Here is a 24,171-nt window from a genome sequence, read left to right as displayed (position 1 = left end):
GCTTGCGTGTTTTTTCTTTTCTTTCTGGCTTTGTCCCACATTCCCCAAAAACATGCATGTTAGGTTAATTGAAGACAGTAGACGTTAATTTGACTGTGGATGGTTGTTTGCAGAGTTCCCTTCAATTGCTGACCAGTTAGGGTGCTTGCCCAAAGTCAGCTGGGATAGGCTCCAGCTCACCCGTCACCCCAATGAAGAAATGCAATATAGAAAACGGATGGAAGTAAGTAGTAAATGAAGCAGGCTCAAGTCTCAACTTAAGTCTTTTTTGTGCGACTTTGGAGACACCCAGTAGTGTTCCCAAACATTTTGGCCGAATTGTCAAACCTGAGGGGTCTTTATTAAGCACTTCTATTGTAGTTCCATTGTATTGTATTGATGTATTCACCAGCACTATTGTCCTCGATATATTTAACGTAATTTGTAATCGCAATTTCTTGTTTGCTAAGTGTAATGTTGGACTGGAACATTATTTCCACAGAGGTTCAGTCAGCAACGACTGAATTTCTCACCCTCCTGTGATCTCGACGCCCATCTTGCAACGACAGATGGTGCAGACTCCTGAAGCCCACAGCCTTTGTCAATGAAAGGCACCCTGGGGAGAGCAAAGACCAACTCAGGGGCAACGTTGACTCACAGCGGCTTCTCTATCCGGAAGGTTCCGAACAGGCTCCTTGGAAGTAACAAGGGAGGACGCTTCACAGATCAAACAGACACTTAATTGGACCAATTAGCCCACTTGCATCTTTGATCCAGCTGCAGGCTTCAACTTGAACGCTTTTGTGTTTCACACTGAACCATGTGACTGCGCAAGACAGACTGGCAGTGGACAGGACTAATATCTGTGGCTTGCTATACAGCAGCTGCTCCGTACACGTGCAATCCATTCAAACAAGGTGATGTGGCGGTTTTCTCATTGTGTCATCCTGACTCAGACTGTGCTCGGCGCAGGAATGCAACGCTCAGGTGCGATTTTCCCTTTGCCATTGATTTCCAGGAAGAAATCATTCAATTGCGCCATCGTCTCTCCAGTCATGAGAGAGAGAAAAAAAAAAAAAAAAAAAAAAAAAAAAAGCTGTGACTAATTTGATTGTCCGGACCCACTGTGTAGCAGCTGTAATGTCTGGATTAGAAAGGGCTGTCTACCTTTATTTAGTCTTTCGGAGTGGACCTCCTGGAGTGGAACGGAGGAAACCAAGGCCACCCAAGTCCTGAAAATGTACTGTATGTCTGTGTGTGTGTGCGTTATAGCTTCATCTAACTCCCAACACTAAACAGCCCAGACTCTGAGCTCAGAAGAGGGAAGCCTGTACTCAATTTATAACAAAATGAGGAGGCGTGCGGGTTTGCCTTGTTTTTTTTTTTTTTTTTTTTAAATCTAGATTCGTGACCCTGACTCTGTACATAATTACTCATGCTGTGTCAAGTTATTCACAGGAGCATAGCATTGCAGATTATATCATTTTGCAACAAGTGGTATGCCTTCATTTGGTAAGGGTATGCATTTTATTGCTTTTCAAGCAGGAAGGTTCCTATAATATCGCCCAAAATAACAGTATCCCTTTGTTGAGTCGATGGTCGCAACAATACCATATCGGTACGCTTGCAGAGGACAGAGAACGATTGCTGTTTGATTGGTCGACAGACAATTGTCTCCTTCTATTCTTGTCAGAATGAATTAATTCATTGGGAAGAAAACAACAAGCATCATTAAAAAAAATATTATAGTAGACTATAGTAGATGAAGGATTCAAGTTTTTTTTTTGTTTTCTTTTTGAGGCTGCACGGCACAACCAGTTAGACCTCTATTTGTGAAATCCGTCTACAGCGTGAGCATTAAGTTGCTGTTGTTGTTAAGATTGGCTGTTTTGCCCGTTTCACATGATAATCAGCTGAACTTGTCGTTGACCAGACATACGGATTTGCGAACGTAAAAATTCAACAGGTTTAACATTTACCATGGTCAGCCACAACCATTTTCTAAACTGTAAAAAAAAAAAAAGAAAAAAAAAACCGGTCAGGATAATCTTTAGAGACGTCCAACTATAGAGCTTTTCCTGACTTTGATTGTAAGAGAGAGAAAAAAAATGCTCCAACTACTGGAATCCTGATTATTGGTATGTGCGTACCCTGCTTTCGTAGAAATGCGCCTTTAGCCACAATAAGAACACTCTCAGTTCTTAGACAGGCAGTATCTTACCAGATACCTTTGCAACGAAGCGCAAGTGACTCATTGTGTTGATATTGAAGCACTGCAGCGAAATATTATAAACTCAAATCTCAGTTGTTTAAAAGGAGAGTGGCAGGAAACAAGCACCGGTGTCGACAAGTTTGGTCCCTTTTGAACCCTTTTAAACCTGTCACCACTGCTTGGAAGAAAAAAAAAATAAAAAATCAAAGCACTCATAACAGAAGTGGTAATCATAACCATAAACACACTCTTTCCTGAGCAGGCTCAAAAGAAATGGAAATTCAGATAACAACATGGTGTGTTTTTCCCCTCACTCCATGGAAGAGTAAAAGGCCTTTACTGGAAGAGGGATTACTGTGTCCAAAAGTGTTAAACACCCCCCAAGTTATGGGCCCATCAAAGAACAGAAGGGCCGCTGTAAGTGCGTGTGTGCGTGTGTGGCGAAACAGGGGGGAGATACACAGCAGGCTAAACCACATCGAGGTTTGCGCAGCTTTCTGTTGACTGATGCATGCAGGCCCAAAAGGTGAGTCACACAAGTGGATCATGGTGGTGGAGGGGGAGACGGTGAATAATAAGGGCAGTAATGTGTGTCTACTTCACGATGCGGGGGCACAGAGGAGGTCACGGAGCCCCCAAGAAAGCGAGTTCTTTGTTCCTGAAATGCCATGAGTGATTTAAGCAAAACAACAAGATGCGCTTGTTTAGTTCGAGCGCAACGTCGCCCCCACTTTCTCAAATTTCAGTCTTACTTTATCCTTTATTTATTGCTTTTTCTTTTTCTCCAGTATATATATATATATATATATATATATATATATGTGTGTGTGTGTGTGTTTCTTTTTTAAAGACAGGACAAATAGCTGTATCTGTAAAAAATAAAAATGAATATTAATCTAATACGGTTTGAATAATTAGCCTGAAACTGGCAACAAATAAATTGAAATGTTCACTTTGAGAATGACAACAATTTTCTAAGTGCCATTAAAATGGTGTTACTGTAAATAATGTGCATACAAATATTGAATTATTAAATTAACTCGTAGAATAGTAAAACAAAACATTAACTACCGCTACTTTCTACTTCCATGCTTATTAGCTAAATACTGTAAGAGTTTTGGTGTGTGAAAAAGATGAGGCATTAATACTGAGGGGGAAATAATAAAACAGTTTTAATACTTGAATGACAACACAGTAGATATCTGATTCAATTTCTGCTGCATCCAAATCCTTTCTGCATTTGCCCCTTAAATCGTTATTTAGTACATATTTATATCATTTCTTGTATTTTATTCTATTTATATTTCACAAGTCTTGAGACTCATTCGGCTAATCTGGGCGTTTAGGTATAAAATTTCGTGCCATTTCATCTGTTAATGTGTTTTGGTATGACAAAAAAACTCCTTGGATACAGTATACTATCCTCATGCATATACTGTACCTGAATGTTGTCTATAAGATTAATTGGGATATTAAGGAAAACATCCAAATGTTAACAAAAGTAATAAAAAAAAAAGAATAATAATAATTCATCCATACCTGGTTCTGTCTTTGGTACATGCCCTACAAGGCCAATTTTGTGGCCTTGTGGAAATCTGTAGTTTTTGCGTCATATTAAAAACAACAACATTGCTACTAATATTACTACTACTGTACAGAGGAAAATATTTTAGGCTGTTATAGCTGCAAAGGGGGAAACCACTCCCTTGGCTCTTCCTTTTTCACTTCCTGTAGGTGTAACAACCCTAACAATAACAACAACAACAACAACAACAACAATAATAATAATAAGAAGAAATCTATACAGTGTTCCGGTACAGTAAAGGACGCACAATTGCAGTGATAGTGAATGGAAGCAGACGACGAGAGGAAGTCACATGCAGTATATTAGTAATGATGTATCATGCTTACAGTTGTGTCCACTGCGGTGACTGGGGTTGCTGGAACATGTTTGGAGGTAGACTCTCGTGCCTTGAGCACCACACATCCTTGGGGTCCCAAGGTGATGATAACCGTGCTGCATCCTCGTCTCAGCAGCTCCTGGCCGGCACAACGCGCCTCCTCCACGTTACTTACCGATGAACCAGTGAGCAGCTCAGCCTGGATGGAGGCACAAGATCGGAACTGTATTGGCGATATTATGAGTTGAAGTAAAAAAAAAAAAAAAAAAAAACAACTGGGCTGGAATACTGAAGTGATTGATAATAGTATTTCAATATTGAAATATATTTGGATTTATGTAGATTATTTAAGTCTTTGACAGCTGTATTCATGATTGTAAAAATGTTAAGTACCTCATGTTTTATAAATTCACATTTATAAATATTGGTAAATATCTATTAAGGTAAAATAAGGTGAAGATTGTCGTGCAGGCACAGGCAGTTTTGATGTGAGGTTGCCAAAGAGCAATTCATTTGGGCACTTTATGTCGTGTAACAAATTGCCTATGTGGGTTGTATCCTCGACTGCGGAGGGAAAATCACGATGACTCGTAAAGAACAATGACTAAAAAAAATGTGTGTGCGCCCGTTGTGCTGGATTTTCTGATATGTATCAGCTTGTAAATGAAAGAAGCCCAAATTAGAATGAAAATGATATTGTAACAATATATTATTTGAAAATACATTGTACAGTATTATTTTCATTATTTTTCATTTTGGACATAACAGGAAATATGATCTCAGGACCAGGAAAAATTAAGGCCAAACAGGAGCAAAACTAATCAGGTGAACCCCTATAACAAATGCTGGACCCAATCACAGTCAGTCACTATCGTGAAGTGAGTGTATTAACAGAGGAGTTGAAAATTGCCTCAGGAATTTCAATCACTGTATGTCTCTGTGCTCGATTAGGCCATGAAAGTCCCGACAATTGTTCAGCAGAGTGGCTGCCGGAAGCCGAGCCACTTACCAGTATTGTGAGGGGATCAGACGAATGGTATTTTAAAATGGAAGAAAATATACAGAGAAGCACTAAAAACGTAGATAGACTGGACTCTCGGATGACTCAAATGCTTACTTCCCTAAACTTTTCTTTCAATTTTTCCCTCAGCAGTTCTCCTCAACAATGTACTGCTGCACAGCTAATAGTATATATTATTATTATAATTGTTTTTTTTTTTATAACACCTTTCAACAAGCTACTTGAATAGATCATTTTTCCTGGTCATGCACATGCACAAACCATTTCGTGACAGGTACGTTTTTCTGTCCCCCCTTGACAAGCACTATGATTCTGTGTCACCATTTTACTTCTGTAAGAATGTACTGATCTCTTATTTCTGTCAGTTAGGCTCACAATAGAACTCTCGTTTTGGCAGTTGAGATCCTCAGATGGACGTGAAAGATGACATCGGCCCTCTCATAAAGCACTTTAACATCGCATGTGGGCTGACAATCAAAGAGCGCCTGTACTTTGTCTTGCTTAATCCCTCCCATGCCCCCCCACCACCATCTGCACCCTGGTACAGTGAGACCACACAGACACGTGCACACACACCTGGGCGCTGTGCGTGCCAGATAACCTCGCGGGAAAGGGTTGAAGCAGGACTGATACTAGTGTCAAACGGCGATCTGAGGATCTGATCCTTTTTATGTTTTTGTGCAGTGCCAAAGTGAACAATGACTTGGACAAGTTCAAAAATAAACCACAGTGTATCAATGCTTTAAAAGCCCGCAGCTATGCAGTTTTGTCAGGCGCAAAAAAAAAAAAAAAAAAGAGGCGTTTTGTTAGTCATCGGCTTCGCACCAGGGCAATAATCTACCCTACTTGAATCCCTCTTTGTATAAGAATAAGACCAGTTTAAGTTTCTGCCTATCTTTGTGGGTGAGTAAATGCTCACACACTAACACATAGCTTTTTTACAATAGAAGCACAATTAAAGAAAATATACAGTACACATTAAATATATTGTGGAGGTGGATGCTTTTATGATATTAAGTTGTACATTTATAGCAATTTGTTTGATTTGTTTTGATCATTTGAATGATAATGTAGACTTCCGTATAGCTCAGAAGATACCAACGTAAATGTTTGTGTTACGTTACAGATGTTGATGTAAACTGACAAACCTGGAGAAGTTTTTTTGTTCAGGATATCCCTGTACTTGGCCACATTCATCTTCCCTTCGATTGCAACTCGTCGGCCTATCGCTGCAGCTGAAAAACACCCCCAAAGCAGGATGCTGCCAGCACCATGCTTCACTGTTGGGACTGTATTGGACAGCTGATGAGCAGTGCCTGGTCTTCTCCACACACACTGCTTAGAATTAAGGCCAAAAAGTTCTAGCCTGGTCCCATCAGACCAGAGAATCTTATTTCTCACCATCTTGGAGTCCTTCAGGTGTCTTTTAGCAAACTCCATGCCGGCTTTCATGTGTCTTGCACTGAGAAGAGGCTTCTGTCGGGCCACTCTGCCATAAAGCCCCGACTGGTGGAGGCCTGCAGTGATGGTTGACTTTCTAGAACTTTCTCCCATTTCCCAACTGCATCTCTGGAGCTCAGCCACAGAGATCTTTGGGTTCTTCTTTACCTCTCTCACCAAGGCTCTTCTCCCCCGATGGCTCAGTTTGGCCGGACGACCAGCTTGAGGAAGGCTTCTGATCGTCCCAAACGTCTTCCATTTAAGGATTATGGAGGCCTCTGTGCTCTTAGTAACCTTAAGTGCATCAGAATTCTTTTCGTAACCTTGGTCATATCTGTGCTGTGCCTTGCCACAATACTCTCTGAGCTCTTCAGGCAGTTCCTTTGACCTTATGAGTCTCATTTGCTCTGACATGCACTGTGAGCTATTTTAGTTTTACACAACGTCCAAACTTCATCGGAATTTGTAGATGCAGTCTACTGAAATCAAATAAAAGGGCTGTATCAAAATAAATAAATACATAAAGTTCCCTTTTGATTCACACTTTTAGAGAGATATTCATTTAAGAATATGCTTATTATTATAACAGTACAGTAGTGTAGAATTGTACTGCATCCCAATGAAAGGTGCCTGGTGAGTGTTTCCATCCATCCATCCGGAGTACCCGGAGAAAACCCACGCAGGCACGGGGAGAACATGCAAACTCCACACAGGCGGGGCCGGGGATTGAACCCCGGTCCTCAGAACTGTGAGGCAGACGCTCTAACCAGTCGCCAACCGTGCCACTGATGAGTGTTTATTACTACCTATTACCCAAGTACACTGTTACCGAGGATTGGGGGGGGGTTTCCCCTTCGAAAGGGATACGGTGCTGTATATCACACATTGTTGATACTGAAAAGGGGGCATATACTTTTGTCTTGTATTACTTATATAAAGTGAGGGTCGGGCTATATGAACCAAAATCCATATCATGGTATAAATTGAATCCCTTCACGGTAATGGTATATATTGCGTTATAAACTTAAATATGAAAATTAGAATGAAGTGTGTGACTAGCGACGGCGCTAACGTGTGTTTGTGACTGCAGGGGAAGTTAGAAAGCTTTGTGCCACTGCTGACAAACATCATCGCTCATTTTCATGATTTACTCTCTGTGATAACGCGGTCAAAAGCCTACTGTACCATTGAAGCAATTCATCTGGTGTTTATCTTAGTAGTTAACGCTGCTCGTCCTAACTTTATTGTTGCTTATGTATTGCAATAGACGGGAAGATTGGCGACCACGCAATTGCAAAATCTTTCCCCCCCACTCTTTTATCTTCTCCCTCACCACTCTTGTCCTTCCTCTGCGACATGTACAAAGTCACGATTGAGAACGGCGCCATTGAAGGCACCTTTCTCGGCGGTGATGGTGTGCACGTTGTGGACGCGTTTATAAAAAAAAAAAAAAAAAAAAAAAAAAAAAAAAAATTTATTCCCTCCTAACTTCTTTTCCCTGCCTGTTCTCTCGCCTGAGGGCCGCCATAGCCTCACAGCTCAAAGAGGCATGCCATATCTCTCTTTTGTTCATACCTATGGCCGCTCGCATCTTGAAGTGAGCTGGTGCGGCGCATGATGCAGATGCATTTTTATACTGGGGCAGATGACACAATCAAAAAGCGTTATTGCGATTGGTCGGTAGAATCCAAATCTATACCTTCTACGGAGTATACCGTTTAACCATGCACCCCTAATTGAGGGTTTTATTTTCCTGACTAGCGCAAATCCTGCAAGGGGGCGGGTTACACCGGGTTGTCGTAATCTCGGAGACACGCGCAAACCGCCGTGTTTGACAAAAGGAGCCGTCTGCACTGGTGGGCGTAAACACAGCCAACTTAATTTGCAGTCAATCAAAGCGGCTTAATTCATTCATTCCCTTTAAGCGATGTGCAACGACTGTTATGCATGGAGAGAACTATTTGTGCTCAGTCGGGCATTGTCACCTGACCGGTGTGGCAAAAGACGTAATTAAATACAGGATGACCTGGTGATCGCGGCGGGTGACTTAAAATATGTCCGCAGACCATGACTCTATCACCAGCTCCTTGGTAAGCTCCTTGTGTAAGCAAAGCTGCCCTGGGGCCAGGAAGATGGCTGCCATTCTGCATCTACGGCCCCTCCGACCAACACCAAACATCCAACCCCATTCATTCATTCATAATAAGCGCTGTGTCTGATATTTTGGTTACATGATATTGGTTGTAAGAAGACAAATATTAGGACTGACACTCAGTATGATTCAGTACAGGGCCACACCACTGCAAACTACAACCGCAATAATCAACCTATTGTTAAATGAATAACTCTCTGACACTATCAATGCAAACTAAACATTATTATCCTTGTTAATATACCGTATGTGTACATACTATATGAGTGTAAAACAAGTGTGAATATTTACTTGTGTATATAAAGCATATGTATATATACATAAGTAAACTGTGATATGTACAGTACTGTGTAAGTCACCACTGGAGTAGCAAAAAGAGCTTTGTATTGCTTGTTCTATCCATTTGTTAGTTAGCAGGCTACTTCCTGGTTCATGGAAGATGGAGAGCAGACAGGATGGGTGCTATAATGCTAGTGGTTGGACGGTTCCAAATTCAATGATACCACATTAACTCATAACAGGCTAAAAACAGTTGCAGCGATCATCTACGATATCCTTCAGTAACGTTTTAAACGATGACATTGGGATTATTTTTTTGCAGAGTGTGTTCCAGCTATTTTGGGGCAGAAAATTGAAAAGAAGATCGACCAAAAGTAGTGCAGACTTGGTAAATGAAGAGGTTAATAAAAATACTGGAACAGAGAGTGCGGGTGGTGAGCAATACGTATTTTTCTTCAAAGGTTTTTCCATCTCTGCATGCTACATTTTAAGATGATTGCCGCTGTTGTTATTCTTTTGCCATTGCTCCCTTTCATGTACACACACCTGGCCATACAGCGTTTTTTTGCTCTGCAACACTACATAAAATAGCAGTTCACATTAACCCCCAAGCGGCGGTTGACTCAGCCAAAGAGCACATCTGATCCTGTTCTTGTTATTACGATTCCCGGCCAACACACCCACTTTCACTCATCAGTCATCACCCGACCGATAAGACGTGAATTACCGTAAAAAGGTGGAGATACCGATTCCCATAGTCATACCAGAAGGTTTGCATGTATATCTTAAGGACACAGTGAGGCGATTGATGTGCTGACAGAGGTCATGATACAGGAGATATATAGTAGGTGAATCACTGTGGGAAGGGGTGTATATGTGGGGACTCATAACTTCTCAAACCTCTGATTTTCTTTGTGTACGTGCACAACCTGGGGCCGCACAGGTCCTTCGATACTGATAATGTATAAAATTTAAATTCCTATAAGTTTGCAAGACTGTGCTCAAATGATTACCAAGTGAGAGCTCGCCAAAACATGATGAAACGGTCAGATTGAAAAAGTTTGGGGACGTTTCTCAATTAACTGTCAATTAATGGCCAAGGATAATGACTGCAAATTGCTTGTAAAACAAAACAAAAACAAGAAAATAATAATAAGCTTCGTGTTTATGTGATTCATCACCTCCGACTCATTGCAGCAAAACACATCAGAGACTCGATAGAAATCAGGATCCAAGTCAGGGATAGCTGGCGCTGGGTTGAATATTGTTGTAACTGCAACAAAAAATGAGTCAGCAGTCAATGTTATTGATTATGTTATCTCACATGTTGATAATTCTTGGTCATGATGCTGTATTGTATTAATATACATCCATCATTTTCTGAACCGCTTATCCTTACTAAGGCGTGCTGGAGCCTGTCCCAGCTGACTCTGGGCGAGAGGCGGGGTACACCCTGAACTGGTCGTCAGCCAATCGCAGGGCACATATAATCTAACAAACTCCAACTACCGGAGACCAATTCCTTGTGTGTTTTTTGGACATACTTGGCAAATAAAGATGATTCTGATTCTGATTCCGAACAACCATTCACATTCACATCTACGCGTATGGGAAATTTATAGTTTTTTTCAATTAACCTACCACGCATGTTTTTGTGATGTGGGAGGAAACCGGAGTACCCGGGGAAAACCCACGCAGGCACGGGGAGAACATGCAAACGCCACACCAGCGAGGCCGGATTTGAACCCGGGTCCTCAGAACTGTGAGGCACACGTGCTAACCAGTCGTTCACTGTGACGCCAGTATTAATACACAGACTATTTTAATTCTTGTAACACCTCAAGATGCAACATGTTTTTGTGACCCTTTCCGGAAGCAAAGTTTACATAGTGGAAGCTGAGTCATTCAAAGTAGTAAGACCTCAGCAGTGTCCTAATACGTTTGGGGTATCGATACGTTTCCTAATGAATTGCTTGAGATAGTTACGGTAGCGCCGATATTGAACATAAACATGAGCAGCCAATGGATCCAGAATGTACATTAATATAAATAACACAATCATTTTGGGTTGATATTTGATATTTTACATATGTGCAGTCAGTGTCATTTCTACTCCTTCAGTGCTTTACTATCAAGGTCTAGAATTACCTAAATTAAAATTGAAATGGAACAAAACATCATATCATAACCTACTGCAGATTGCTGTACAGGAGAAAGCTCAAGTGGAAACGCTTCCATAAAAAAGGCACCTTTTTAAACGATTAAATTAGCACTGGAAAAAAAATACTTGGAAACTGGCTAGGAGGAACAATCTCGAATCCTGGCGCTGTAACCCTTGCATTGCAGGGCAGAGTGAATCTGTGTAAACGTCCAACGAAGCGACTTATAGTAGACGTGCCAATGTGTGAGTGAGATGCGTTGTGACCTTTTCTGTGTTTATGTTCAAGAGCGCAGCAGAGAGATTTTTGGAATCATCTGTACGTCTTGAATATCACAGTCTGATGCATATTCATGAGCAGCAAGTATTAATGCATCTAATGGCACGATTTCTTTGTATGTGTGAGGATAAGCCCAGCTTGACGAAGCGATTAATTCTTATACCGTTGTATACAAAATAAAGCCTCATGCAACTGTGTGTGCATGTGTGTGTTAGGGATATGTATATTCCGGGATGGTGATATCAAAGGCGGCTCTGTTCAACTGTGTGTACCCAGTTTGTGAATGTGTGTGTGTTTGTGTGGGCACACTGGAGAGCATCAGCGTGGGTTTGCATTGGGCTTGGGCCACCTGGCGCTTTGAGGCAGATGTTGGGTAAAAGTGGAAAAACGCTACCATTTCAACATACACAATCACAGTGATCATGTCACACGACATACAACCTATTCAAAAATATTGGAACAGTGTGGCCATTAGTGAGTGCGCTGTAAACATTTGGGTTTTACATTAAAAGATCAATCACGGCCTAAGAGATCAACATTTCAGCTTTTATTTCCATCTGAATTGGATACATAACTTAGAAGGTTGTACTTTTGTTGGAATCCTTTCATCCATCCATTTTCACATGAGAAGTATTGGAACGTGACTGAAAGGTGTGTTTTGTTGCCCAGCTGTGTCATTACATACACTGATTATGAAAATCTAATAACGCTGAATGTCTACGTATAGGGACAGGTATTGGATTTTTTGGATTTTGATTCTTTAGGCTGTGATTCAATTCAATTTCAATACAATATTGACTTAAGTGGCGATTCATTAAGTAGAACTAAACCGAGAGTACCTGTTGAGTTTTTAAAGATTTATTTTCATGTCACCTCACATTCCTGAGCAATAAAACATGAAAATGTTCTTTTGCACAATAATAACTACTTTCTCCATATGAAGTACAAAAAAAATGACAGTTCTTCTGTATAGACATTAAAAAAGTTAAGTGCATGAAAATTTGAAAGTAATAGTTCTTTCTCTGAATTCGTGATCACAATTTTAGAAAATTGCCTGACACTGCTTATTTTTTTAAATTAAGTTTTCATTTTGTTTTTGTTTGGCTGAATGCGCCCTCCGTCCATACAATGTGAATCACATGCACAGTCAAATTCAAATCAATACCTAGTTATGATCAAATTTGGGTTTTGCCTGTAAAGGCTACATTTATGTTAATTAGAGGTGTAACTATCATGAAAACAGGAGACTTTATGGGTGAAAACCAACCAATTGTGGAACTAAAAAAAAAAGATGGACAATCAAATAAAGTGATTGCACAAACTTTAGCCACAGACAATAAATCCATCTGTAATTTCCTGAAGAAGAAGAAAAAACATTGGTGGACTAAGTAACAGGTAAAAACCAAGAAAAACAATACCAGTTGACAACAGTTGAGCATTGGAAAGAGAGACCCTAAAACAACCGTTAGTGACATCAGCAACTTCCAGAGAGCAGGAGTTAAGGTATCCAAATCACCAGTTGTCAGAAGACTTAATGAACAAAAGTATACAGGCTAAACCACAAGATGCAAACCACTTAGCAAGAAGAATAGGAAGGCCAGGGTAGAATTTGCCAAAAAGTAGAGTTGAGCCTAAAATGTTCTGCGACAAGGTTTGTTTGACAAAAATGTTTGACAAAAAAAGCTAAAAAAGCTCAAATTTGGACTAAGAAAGATAGGCTTGGGCTTAAATGGATCCTTTGGGGATGGGCTCATTAGCTTCACTGATTACATAATGCAAAACAGCAGCAGCAAAATAAAGTCAGAAGTCTTTGGAAACAAACTGATAAGGAGGTACTTCATCATGTGGCAAGATAATGATCCAAAACACCAAAGGAGTTCATCAGTGGAAACAAGTGGTAATAGACTAGCCAAGTCAAACTCCAGACTTAAGCCCCATAAAGCATGTATTTTACACTGAACGGAGTCACCCCCAACAACAACTGAAAGATGTTACATTCAAAGCCGAGAAAAGTATGAGAAAAAGAATAAAGGCCATTTCACACTGCACTTGCTCAGTGTGAAAGGCCCCCGCGTCAAAGTGCAACATTGACGGCAACAGGGGTTAAACCATCCCTTATTTGGAAGTGCTGACGTCGCAGTCAACCAGGAAGTAAATCGAAATGTTTTCCCACTGAAGACGTAGACCGCACCTTGGCAATATGTCGCTGTCTCACAATGGAAAGCCCTGGTGTTATTTGGTATTACAATACAATATTTGATGTCAATGGGTCAAAGGCTTGATGAGTCATTGCATGCAAAAGATAGCAAATAAATATTAAGCTTCTATTCACTATAATGTACTTTATCTATTTTAATCTCATTTACCAGTTCCAATACATTTCTACACCTACATATTTGGTGTTCTGTTATAATTAATCTTCTAAATTGTATGGCAGATCCAGATGTAAATACCTTGAAATACTGTAAAACCTGACGCTCATTGAACTTTTGACATCAAACCCAAATGTTTTCAGTTTATTGAAAAAAATAAAAGGAATTGGCGTTCAATGCTCCAACATTACATGTAGGTCTGGAGTTCTCTTCTGACAGTTGAACTGAATTTATAGTGCTCAACATATTTGAGTAAGCCGCCAAAGTAAGCTTTTTATCCATTTCTCAGTAAACACAAGAAGACATTTGGAGAATTTTGACAATGACTACCCTTACCTATGATTGAATTCCTGTTAATTACTTCGATGTTTTTTTTTAAATCTAAAATTAGGTATACTTTCAATGGTGCGTACAAATTTTTGCAAAATTCCACCCTTTTAATTCATTTGTTAGAAAAATATTTTTGAGTGCGCATTGACAAATCTCATCAGTGAACCACATTTGTGGGAGTATTTTGTTACATGGAATGGCATAGAACAGTGGTTCTCAACTGTTGTCACCCTGAGACCCGCATTTTCGACTGTTGTTCAAGTTCAGAGCACCTTATTAATACACTGAGGGTGCACATGACAAGTTCATCGACAAAAATAAAGAGTTACATTACAATTGCGCAAAATATGGGCACAAAATTTAGCGTGTGTTGGCACTGATCTGGCGGATGGTGGTGGACTGGTTAGCACATATGCCTCACAGTTCTGAGGACCCGGGTTCAAATCCGGCCTCGCCTGTGTGGAGTTTGCATATTCTCCCTGTGCCTATGTGGGTTTTCTCCGGGTACTCCGGTTTCCTCCCACATCCCAAAAAGCATGCATGGTAGGTTATTCGAAGACTCTAAAGTATGAATGGTTGTTTGTTTATACAGTATGTGCCCTGCGATTGGCTGGCGGCCAGTTTAGGGTGTACCCCGGCTCTCGCCCGAAGATAGCTGAGATAGGCTCCAGCACGCCCGTGACCCTGATGAGGATAAGCGGTACGGAAAATGGGTGGATGAAGGGCACTGGTCTCTTCTTTTTAGGAAAGTCAAAATAATGTAATCTTCCAAATGAATATTTCACTGAACAGGGGTTCCTCAGTTTTTTTTCTTATCTACAGTGTGTAAGTCGACCGTGCACTTCAGTCTATCATTAATGTACAGTAACACAGTAGTAAAGTCATAATTATGTTAGCTATTTGTATAAAAAAAAATACTGGATAAATATAAAAGAATCCAATAAAAAACAGTAAGGCTTTAACTGATGGTGCTTTCTTGTGTCATGTGACCATGTATTCTTACACCACTACGCAAATTAGTTCATTGCCTGCCATTCATAACCTCGGTACTGTCGAAGACACCCTGTAATTTTTTAAACTGCTGAGTATAAATTTGTTTGAGTGGCTGATGACTGAAATGTTCAGCGGCACTTGATTGGTTTTGTGAAAAAATGCAGGAAACGAGGGGTATTTGTGTTTGGTGATGGGCCCATGTGCCACATGCACAGAGTGCAACGTTGTCTCTAGGAGTTAAAATGCTTTCTTTTAGCAAAGGGCACTCACTTGTTTTGCACACAACTAGAAGTAAGCAGCTAGCTGCCACAAAAAAATCGCTGTAGAGTGAGGCGGAAGAGAAAAAGAGGAGGATGCCAGCGAGATCCAGCCTACTGTTTGTCATTCTAATGAAAGCCAGACCCGTCATTGGCCCAGCAGTGTATGGGGCATTATGAGGGCTCTCACTGCCTGAAATGGTTGGCTCCTAAAACGGCTTGATTAAGACAAGAAAGATGGTATATAGATGTTGCATAATGGTGTATATGCATATATAATTCTTGATCATTGGGGTATCTTGATGAAAGCATCCCAGACATGCTATTAAGACAACTGGGAACGGTTTTAATTTGCAAAAAGAAAGCATAAAAAGTCTTCTATAACCACTGACAGTAGGTACTATAATTATTAAAAAAACAAAAATTAATTGTAGAAATGTTACATATTATAGCATCAAATTCTAAAACATGAACATTGGTAATGTGAGCTTGATAATATTGTTAAAATGTGGAATCGCTGCATCTTTTTGAAGTGACGCATGTGCAAACTACAGTAATAGCTGTGAATATCACAGTCATGTAATATTACTTACTCATAATGTATCCTCATGTTGTTTATAGTTTTGTAATTTGTTTGAAACCATGAACTAAACAAAGGAGGGTGTAAAAATGTTATCTTCCTCTATCTGTTCCTGTATCTTCCATCTGTGCCGTGATCACAGTGTTTGCGCCAAGCGTGATATTTCCAGTGCTGATGGAAAAGAAATGAGCCTGGCGCTCATGAAGTGTGCATGTAATAAGCAACTGAGAGACTGCTAAGGATGGAAGCTAATCAATATGCAGGCAAGAATGGATTTTGTGAAATCCCAAATACACAGATACAAGACAAAATCTTCCTAGCTGATGCTGACAGATTAGGGAGCATGTTGTTTTCAAGTTGCTCTCATTTACTCTCCAATCTCAGTGCAACCACATCAACTTTAGCACGTAAACAGAGCAGCCCAGTTGCTGACACAGATGTTGAAATTCTGGGAGGCACACAAACTGAGTCATGTCTGGTAGATTCTACTCTGCATGTGTCAAAGGTTGTGCTGGAGGTGTGGCAAATAATACTGAGAAAAGCTTCGAGTGGTTAAAAAAAAAAAAAAAAAAAGACACTTGTTGATTTAAGAAAAATACAATATGGAAACAGGAAGGTGGCTAGTACACAACGAGTGAGTCATCATCAAGTACGTAAAAGCGTTTTAAGTGCCTCCAATTAGATGTGATGTTGAGAAATACAAAGGGAAGAAAGTGCAGGAAGAAGACAGGTTGAAGGCACAGAAAGAAAGAGAACCTACAGAGTTCTGCAGTTCTCTGGATTCAATTCATGCCAATATCTAATTAAACAGCATGCATGATTTTTCCAAAGTAAAGACTTATTAATAGGTTATCTTGACAAGTGTTTCTGAGAGCTGGCATTTACAGAACAGTACATGTTGCCCTCAGCGACTGACATTTGCGTAATTTGAGCAGTACTTTATCCTTCAGCGCCAAACCCATTAACACTGGTTCTCTGCAGAGAATTCCATTTACGCGATGCCTTGGTGCCACAACGTCGAGGTGGCATCTTTGCCAAGATTCGTTCGCTCGGTTCGTCTCTCTCTGCCACATGGTCGGTTTAATCACGTGGTATGGTACGAGAGAGGGAGCTCAGTAAAAGAGGGAAGCGTTCAGCGAGGCCATCTGGGTATCCCATCTGCAACACAGTTATGGCTGTGACGTTTTCATTCTGGCAGTGTGCAGCGATCGATTACTAGCGACAGACCCTGATGAGAAGCTCCCCAGACGTCTTAATGATGCCGAAGGTTTCTAATAATAGGATGCTCTTAAAGATGACAAATTCTGTAACCTGGTCACCATGACAAGGAGGAAGTAGACACAGGAAAACAAACAAGTACTCTGGTGGTGTGATTGAAGTACGCATTTGTACATGTCAGATGTGGTTAGAAATAAAATAGTTACTGTATATCAAGGAAGATATACTATGCATTTTTTTCATAATTTAAAACAGTTCCCAGGTGTCTTAAGCGGCCTATATTTAAAGGTGGGTACACACAAATAGTAAAAATGATTTTCAATTTTTCGACCTAAATGTGGCCAGGCCAAAATTTTGGCTGGAAATCAAATGGCATCAGAAAATAAGCCTACAATTACTACTGAGTCTATTGTGAGGGTATTTTTTTCCTGAGACATGGTTTTAAAGTCCAGAACCATGGAATAAGTATCAATATTCACAGTGTTAGAAAAAGGTCCTTTAATAACAGCTATGTGACATGCTTTTGTCAAATAGCTCAAGCATCAAGATTTAGAACACACTTCTTATTAACTTTATTATGATTTTTTTGTAATCTTTGACACATTATTTCTTGTTTTGCTGAAACGAGCTCATTTTAGTCTTGTCGTAGGTAAGCCAGCCCCTGCCCCCCACACACTGCCATACATGTCGCTAAACACAAATACCCGCTCCCCGCCACCACATTGACGACACCGACCAATAAAGTAAGTGTCGCTTTTCAGACGGTAATACTTTTAGCTAGTTAAAATCATATAAGAGTCTATTCAGTAGATGTCCACTGACCTTTATTCTCTTGAGCAATGCGTAATGCTTGCAAAGATATTTGAGGGGCAATCTCAAGCTGGCAAACCAGTACTTTTGCAGAACTGATGGCTGAAAGAGCATCCTGAAGCTCCTCTTTGCTTAGCAGCATATTGGCACCAGACACGATCACAATGGCATTCTCACCTGTTGTAGACAACCACATGGATTTGTGAGGAAGACTGAGAGTATCCAGACTCTGAAATTTGAGTTACGTGACATAAAAATTGTGTTGACATGATTTTCTATGCACACATTTGTTGTCAAATCCAATGGATGTCCTGTAAATCAACTTTATATTTCGTTTTGGAAGTAAGCAATATGTATAGTGACATTCCTGTGTCGGGCCATCCGTGTTTCAGTTCCAAATTAATGAGTTCCATGTATTTTACAATTATAACTGTAGTGTCCAAGGTTTTGAAATATTGTCCTTGTTTATGGATAAATGCAGAAATATGATTTTTAATTTCCAGGACTTCCATCTTCGATCATGCTTATTCTCTTTAGCATCATGCGGAGCTGGAACCTCTCCCAGTTGACTTCTGGCTAAAGGTGGACTACAGTGGGTACAGAAAATATTCAGGCCCCCTTAAATTTTTCACTCTTACTTATATTGCAGCCATTTGCTAAAATCATTTAAGTTCATTTTTTACCCTCATTAATGTACACACAGCACCCCATATTGACAGAAAAAAACGGAATTGTTGAAATGTATGCATATTTATTAAAAAAGAACAACTGAAATATCACACAGCCATAAGTATTCAGACCCTTTGCTGTGACATTCATACATTTAACTCAGGTGCTGTCCATTTCTTCTGATCATCCTTGAGATGGTTCTACACCTTCATTGGAGTCCAGCTGTGTTTGATTATACTGATTGGACTTGATTAGGAAAGCCACACACCTGTCTATATAACACCTTACAGCTCACAGTGCATGTCAGAGCAAGTGAGAATCATGAGGTCAAAGGAACGGCCTGAAGAGCTCAGTCAGGATTGTGCTCAGGACCTCAGACTGGACCGAAGGTTCACTTTCCAACAAGACAGTGACCCGAAGCACACAGCTAAAATAACGGAGGATTGGCTTCAGAACAACTCCGTGACTGTTCTTGAATGGCCCAGCCAGAGTCCTGACTTCAACCCAATTGAGCATCTCTGGAGAGACCGGAAAATGGCTGCCCACCAACGTTCACCATCCAACCTGACAGAACTGGAGAGGATCTGCAAGGAGGAATGACAGAGGGTCCCCAAATCCAGGTGTGAAAAACTTGTTCCCGACCAGTTGCATTTGACGAGGCAACTTATGGTTGTGTGATATTTCAGTTTTTCTTTTTTAATAAATCCGCAAAAATTTCAACAATTCCGTTGTGCTGGGCTGGACTTTTACACAATACTGCAGAGAGACCCATATTAACTAGTGGTGGGCCATCAGTGCCATCTCTGATATTCTATCAGAAGCATGGACATTAACAACCTAAATTTTAAATTTGTTACATGAAATTGTATTAATTAATTCCCAACAGTCTAGTCGCTTCCTTCCGTAGTAGTATTTCTGTTGGCTGCAATGCTCTCAGTACGTGCATATGGATGTTAGATTTTCTTGGTGCGATTTTTCAGATTTCACAATAACATTGGCAAGTTGGCCAGAGCAAGCCACTTTCAACGAGCAAAACACATCAGATAATCTTTACACATTAATACATGCAGAAATACCAGTAAATATGATTTAGTATAATAGTAAAGTTGAGACAATGCATTTTCAGAGTGATAACACTAATTATAATATCCAACAAATATGAAGCTGCGACTTTAAATAGGACATGCGGAAGAGAAACTGTCGAGAGAAAAGGATAAATATGGACAATGTATGGAGTGTATCCTTATACACAGTATAAAGGAGTTATATAAATGTATAAAGAATAGAATGAAAAGATGACCTAAATGATTGTTTATTGTAGCTCAATGGGTCCTTGGGGAAAAGAGATCTTCTGATGCTGTAGAGTATCATCAAGCAGATGTCAGGTATTGCCAATGATGGAGAACAGATTGGTCAGTGACCTCCTGCCTCGAACATCTCCAGTTCCAGAATCACAGCGTTTGGCGCTAACAACTGACTGATAACTCATCTCACAATGTATCGAAATGATTAAGATGTATGTGTTAAAAGATTAAGTGCAACATTTGTGTTTCGGCATTTGACACAGGGCGAATTGAGCTGTGACATTCTAATATTTTTTTTTGTTAGCTGTTGAGAAAGGAGAAATGGATGCAACTGCTAACACATAGCATCCATCCATCCATTTTCCGTACTGCCTATCCTCACTAGGGTCGTGGAGCAAACACACACGATTTTTGACATTACTTGACTTTAAAAAAAAAACAACATATATATATATATATATATATATATATATATATATTTTTTTTTTAACAGTAGGGTACTCTCCATGTGGACATGTTATAAGTAAATTAGAATACACTGATATGCATGCTTGCAGCACTTGAAAGTGTGAGAGTGTATTGGATTGTATTGGATAATTATAGTAAACTGAGAACGTGTGCCGTGCGCACACAGGGAAATGAGTGTGCTTAAAGTTGATTCAAAGCGCTTTTAGGATCTCAGCTGTGGGGTGAGGACCGGATTCAAAAGCCTTTACCTGCATCGGTGACAATGATGGAGGCAACGCCTGTGGCTGCATCAGAGGTCTGTCCAACAAAGCCTAAGACAGTGAGCAATGATGAGATAACAATACTTCATCGTAATGTTGTCACAATACTAACGTTTTGTCTTTGTTTCTATACCTGCAAAAAGTACTCCAATATGATCCTGAAATGATACCATCGTAAAAACCTAAACCACCAGTAAATCAGTGGAATCATTGATGAAGAAAATTATGGAGGATATTAATAAAAACTATTATATGTTATGTCATGATAAAATAAAACAAAAAAATTACACAGAATCTCAGCAATTAAACATTTATATGCTTTTAAAAATATTTTGAAACAAAATTTTTTTTAAATTCTCTTGCAGCTGCTGGCGTTTAAGGCCTAGTTAAAAATATAAAAATGGCTTCACAGAAGAATGATTTAGTTTTCAAATGTGTAAAACCAGCACACATTTCTCGTATTGTTTGGAAAGTTCATCATTTGCCTCAGTAGAAAAGTTGAAATTGTGCTCAATAGAGCACAGAGGTGTATTGAGTAATTTGTATGAAATTTGCTTACGTCTAACTGTACTGTTGTATTTTATCATTTTGTATTTTCAGGCCAAGTTATATGTAGGAAAAACAGTATGTGTAGACTTTTGTGACAGATATTTTATATACAGTTTATACAGTACACCTAGAGATTAATTTTTTTTTTTTACAGAGAATACAGTACTGTTATATTTGAGTGCATTTTCTTCCACAGTTAGCATTATTTAAACTGTTATTTAAAACTACTTGGGTGACAAATGCAGCTGCGTATTTGGTAACCGTGGCCTCAACTTTGCTAACCTACACCAATTATTGATTAATTGCTTCGTCAAATGTAACTGGACGGGAACAAGTTTGCTTGTCCCAAAATAATTTACACTTGTTTGGCTTGCTGTCCATATACTGTATATGCAGGCAAGTTGGTCAAATGTGTTACTTTTGATAACCTGTTGCTCAGGATGTTTGGCCACTGAACTGTATTGGAGGTTTTTCCTACTTTAGCCTGAGTAGGTTTATAGCATGCTTTGCACACAAGTAATTTAAAAAAAAATTTTAAAAAGTAATTTCACTTTACAAGCATCATATTTTTTTAAACTATTGAAACGTTCAGTGCACCTAAAAACTCAGTGTATGGAGAAATAATATTCCAAACTAAACAGCGTGCCTTCTTATGTTATCTTGGGGAAAACAAATTTGGCATGTGATGGTACGAAACCCTCCTTCTTACCTGTGTGCACGCCATTGTCCTTGAAATTCTGTATATAACTTTCTCCAAAGGAGTCTTTACCAACCTAGAAAGATAGAAGACAAAACGATTACAACAAGGAAGGTGTCAAGCGGGGTCAGACTTGGTTAGCGGCAACGTTTGAAAAGTGTATACTTAAATCTCAGTTGGGTTAGATTTTTGTGCGCCCTGCCAGCATACTGGCATGGTGCCGCCGCCGAAAATGAGCAAAAACGAACACACAAAAGTCAACAAGAGCACACACGCGCAAACACACGACCAGCTGCGCCAAGCCTTGAAGACACGATTACCCCGCCTTTACGCCTCTTCTTGCCCACCTCGCTTCATTTTCCTTTCTTCTGTCCACATCTGTAGCTACTTTCGGTTGAGGAAGGGGTCCCCACCTTGGCCTGAGGCACCTACTTCGAACCCACGCTTTTCAAAAAACATGCCAAAATACGGGTACTTGTAGCTGTTTGTGATGATGGGTTGGGCTGGTATTGGCTGCTTGGCCCCATTCTCTTTGAAGAATGGCCTTCTGTCTTGGATGTTTTTGATAAGCCAGGATGTCTATTTTTGGGTTTTCCCTATGCCCGGAGAGCTCCTCCTGCACTGGGTTGTTATCGATCGGCCCTCTTTGTTCTGACAGAGGTGGGGCGCCGGTGCTTTAGTGCTTGGGTTGAAAGGCCACACTATGCTTACTGATCGGAGACTTGGGGTTGTGTCGTATGGGAATAGGCTTGTTTGAAGGCGTGCAAGAGTGGGTGGCGTATGCACGCAGTCTGGTATTGATCAAGAGAAAATGAGACATGGAGAGTTTATGCGGTAAAATGAAGTTTTGAGAGTTGTTAAAAAGTTGGTGGACTAGCTGTCCAATGAATAGCGTATAAGATAGTTACAGTGTATATCCAGTTACTGTCTCAGATTCCAGTTAGAGTATTGAAGTCTAAGTTTTACGGCGCCATTTTGTTGATTTTGAAATTCTTTAATAACCGTATATAACTACAAAGTTACAGTGGAGCACAGACCAAACTGTTAACAAAAGTAAAAAATAGCAAAGTGTCATGTTTGTGTTGGATCTGTCCATCTGTTTGGCAGTTAGCAGGGTACTACTGCCTGGTTCACGGAGGATGGCGAACAGATGGGCAGTGTGATTAAGATTATGGGAGGGAGGACAGTTCCACTCATGCCATCGTGACCCAAATGGTAAAAATAAATTCCTGTAAATGCACCTTCATCCAAAATGAATAACGCTGCTAGGAATCTGTCCAACTGTTTAATTTTCTACTATGTCAAGATGACTACCGTGGTGATCTAGACACACAGTACAGTTGGACAGTACTGTACATACCTTGGCGACCATTGTGGTTTTAGCCCCTAGTCTTGCAGCTTGTATGCACTGGTTGGCCCCTTTTCCTCCAAAGCCAATGAAGAAGTTGTGACCGTGGATGGTTTCCCCTTCTTTAGGGAGCCTCTGTGATTGGCTGGGAGTAAAAAGAAAAAAGGACTGAGTGCAATTGCTTTTTTTTTTTTTTTTTTTTTGCTTTTAACTTTTTCCCAAATATTACAGTTACTTCACATTGCCTTCAAATCCGCTGGGTATCATTCACTGGAATGGTGGGGACATACAGTAGTGTGTATCCCGTGCTTAAACCAATAAATAGTCCACTGCAGATATTTCATGACCAACTAGTTCCAAACTTAATTATTATTTTTGGGGAAATTGGCATAAGCAAAGGTTTTTTTTACACTCTGCAGTGGGTTATTTTTGTATTGTATTATTTTTCCTTCAGTTCTGTTTATACTTGTCATACAAAATGAGACATTTCACTTTATAAGTGCCCCTTCACATTAAAAGCACTATTGTACCGCGAAATCAGTCAGATATACTTTACATAGGCGAGTGTGTCCAAATTTGCCTAACGATGCAACAAGCAAAGAGTTGAGTGGATGTGAAACTTGACACTGGCAGCACCAGCAAAAGCTCGCTCATCAACAAGAGCTCCTCAAATTTTGATTTTGCCATAGGTGCCGTTCTGAAAAGCTGTCTGTCCTCCTCCAATCATAGCGTGACTAGAAGGTGAGTAATATGGGCAAGAGACAACAGTTGGTATCATGCTGTGCGTCAAGACATTGTGGTTTGGCCTCAGGCCAATGGTGCCACAGAGCCAAAGAATCTGTGGTTGGTAAAATGTTGTCATTAACTTGTTTTCCACTGTGTTGCTGGACTTTC

General features: G+C 40.0%; 1 protein-coding gene across 1 annotated transcript in view; it reads right to left on the bottom strand.

Moving 5' to 3' along the window:
- Positions 1 to 24,171, bottom strand: part of rbks (ribokinase) — a 43,345-nt gene that overhangs the window by 5,787 nt on the left and 13,387 nt on the right. The window contains exons 3-8 of the mRNA XM_061695735.1: positions 23,290 to 23,422; positions 21,942 to 22,005; positions 20,672 to 20,734; positions 17,995 to 18,159; positions 10,166 to 10,257; positions 4,103 to 4,291 (exon numbers count right to left, since the gene is read on the bottom strand). Coding sequence (XP_061551719.1) covers positions 4,103 to 4,291; positions 10,166 to 10,257; positions 17,995 to 18,159; positions 20,672 to 20,734; positions 21,942 to 22,005; positions 23,290 to 23,422 — 706 coding nt within the window. The remainder of the gene's footprint in view (positions 1 to 4,102; positions 4,292 to 10,165; positions 10,258 to 17,994; positions 18,160 to 20,671; positions 20,735 to 21,941; positions 22,006 to 23,289; positions 23,423 to 24,171) is intronic.

The sequence above is a fragment of the Phycodurus eques genome, chromosome 14, assembly GCF_024500275.1.
Source record: "Phycodurus eques isolate BA_2022a chromosome 14, UOR_Pequ_1.1, whole genome shotgun sequence".
Classification (NCBI taxonomy): domain Eukaryota; kingdom Metazoa; phylum Chordata; class Actinopteri; order Syngnathiformes; family Syngnathidae; genus Phycodurus; species Phycodurus eques.
The sequence above is the reverse complement of the archived record's forward strand: the minus strand, read 5'-3'. Positions and strand labels throughout refer to the sequence as shown.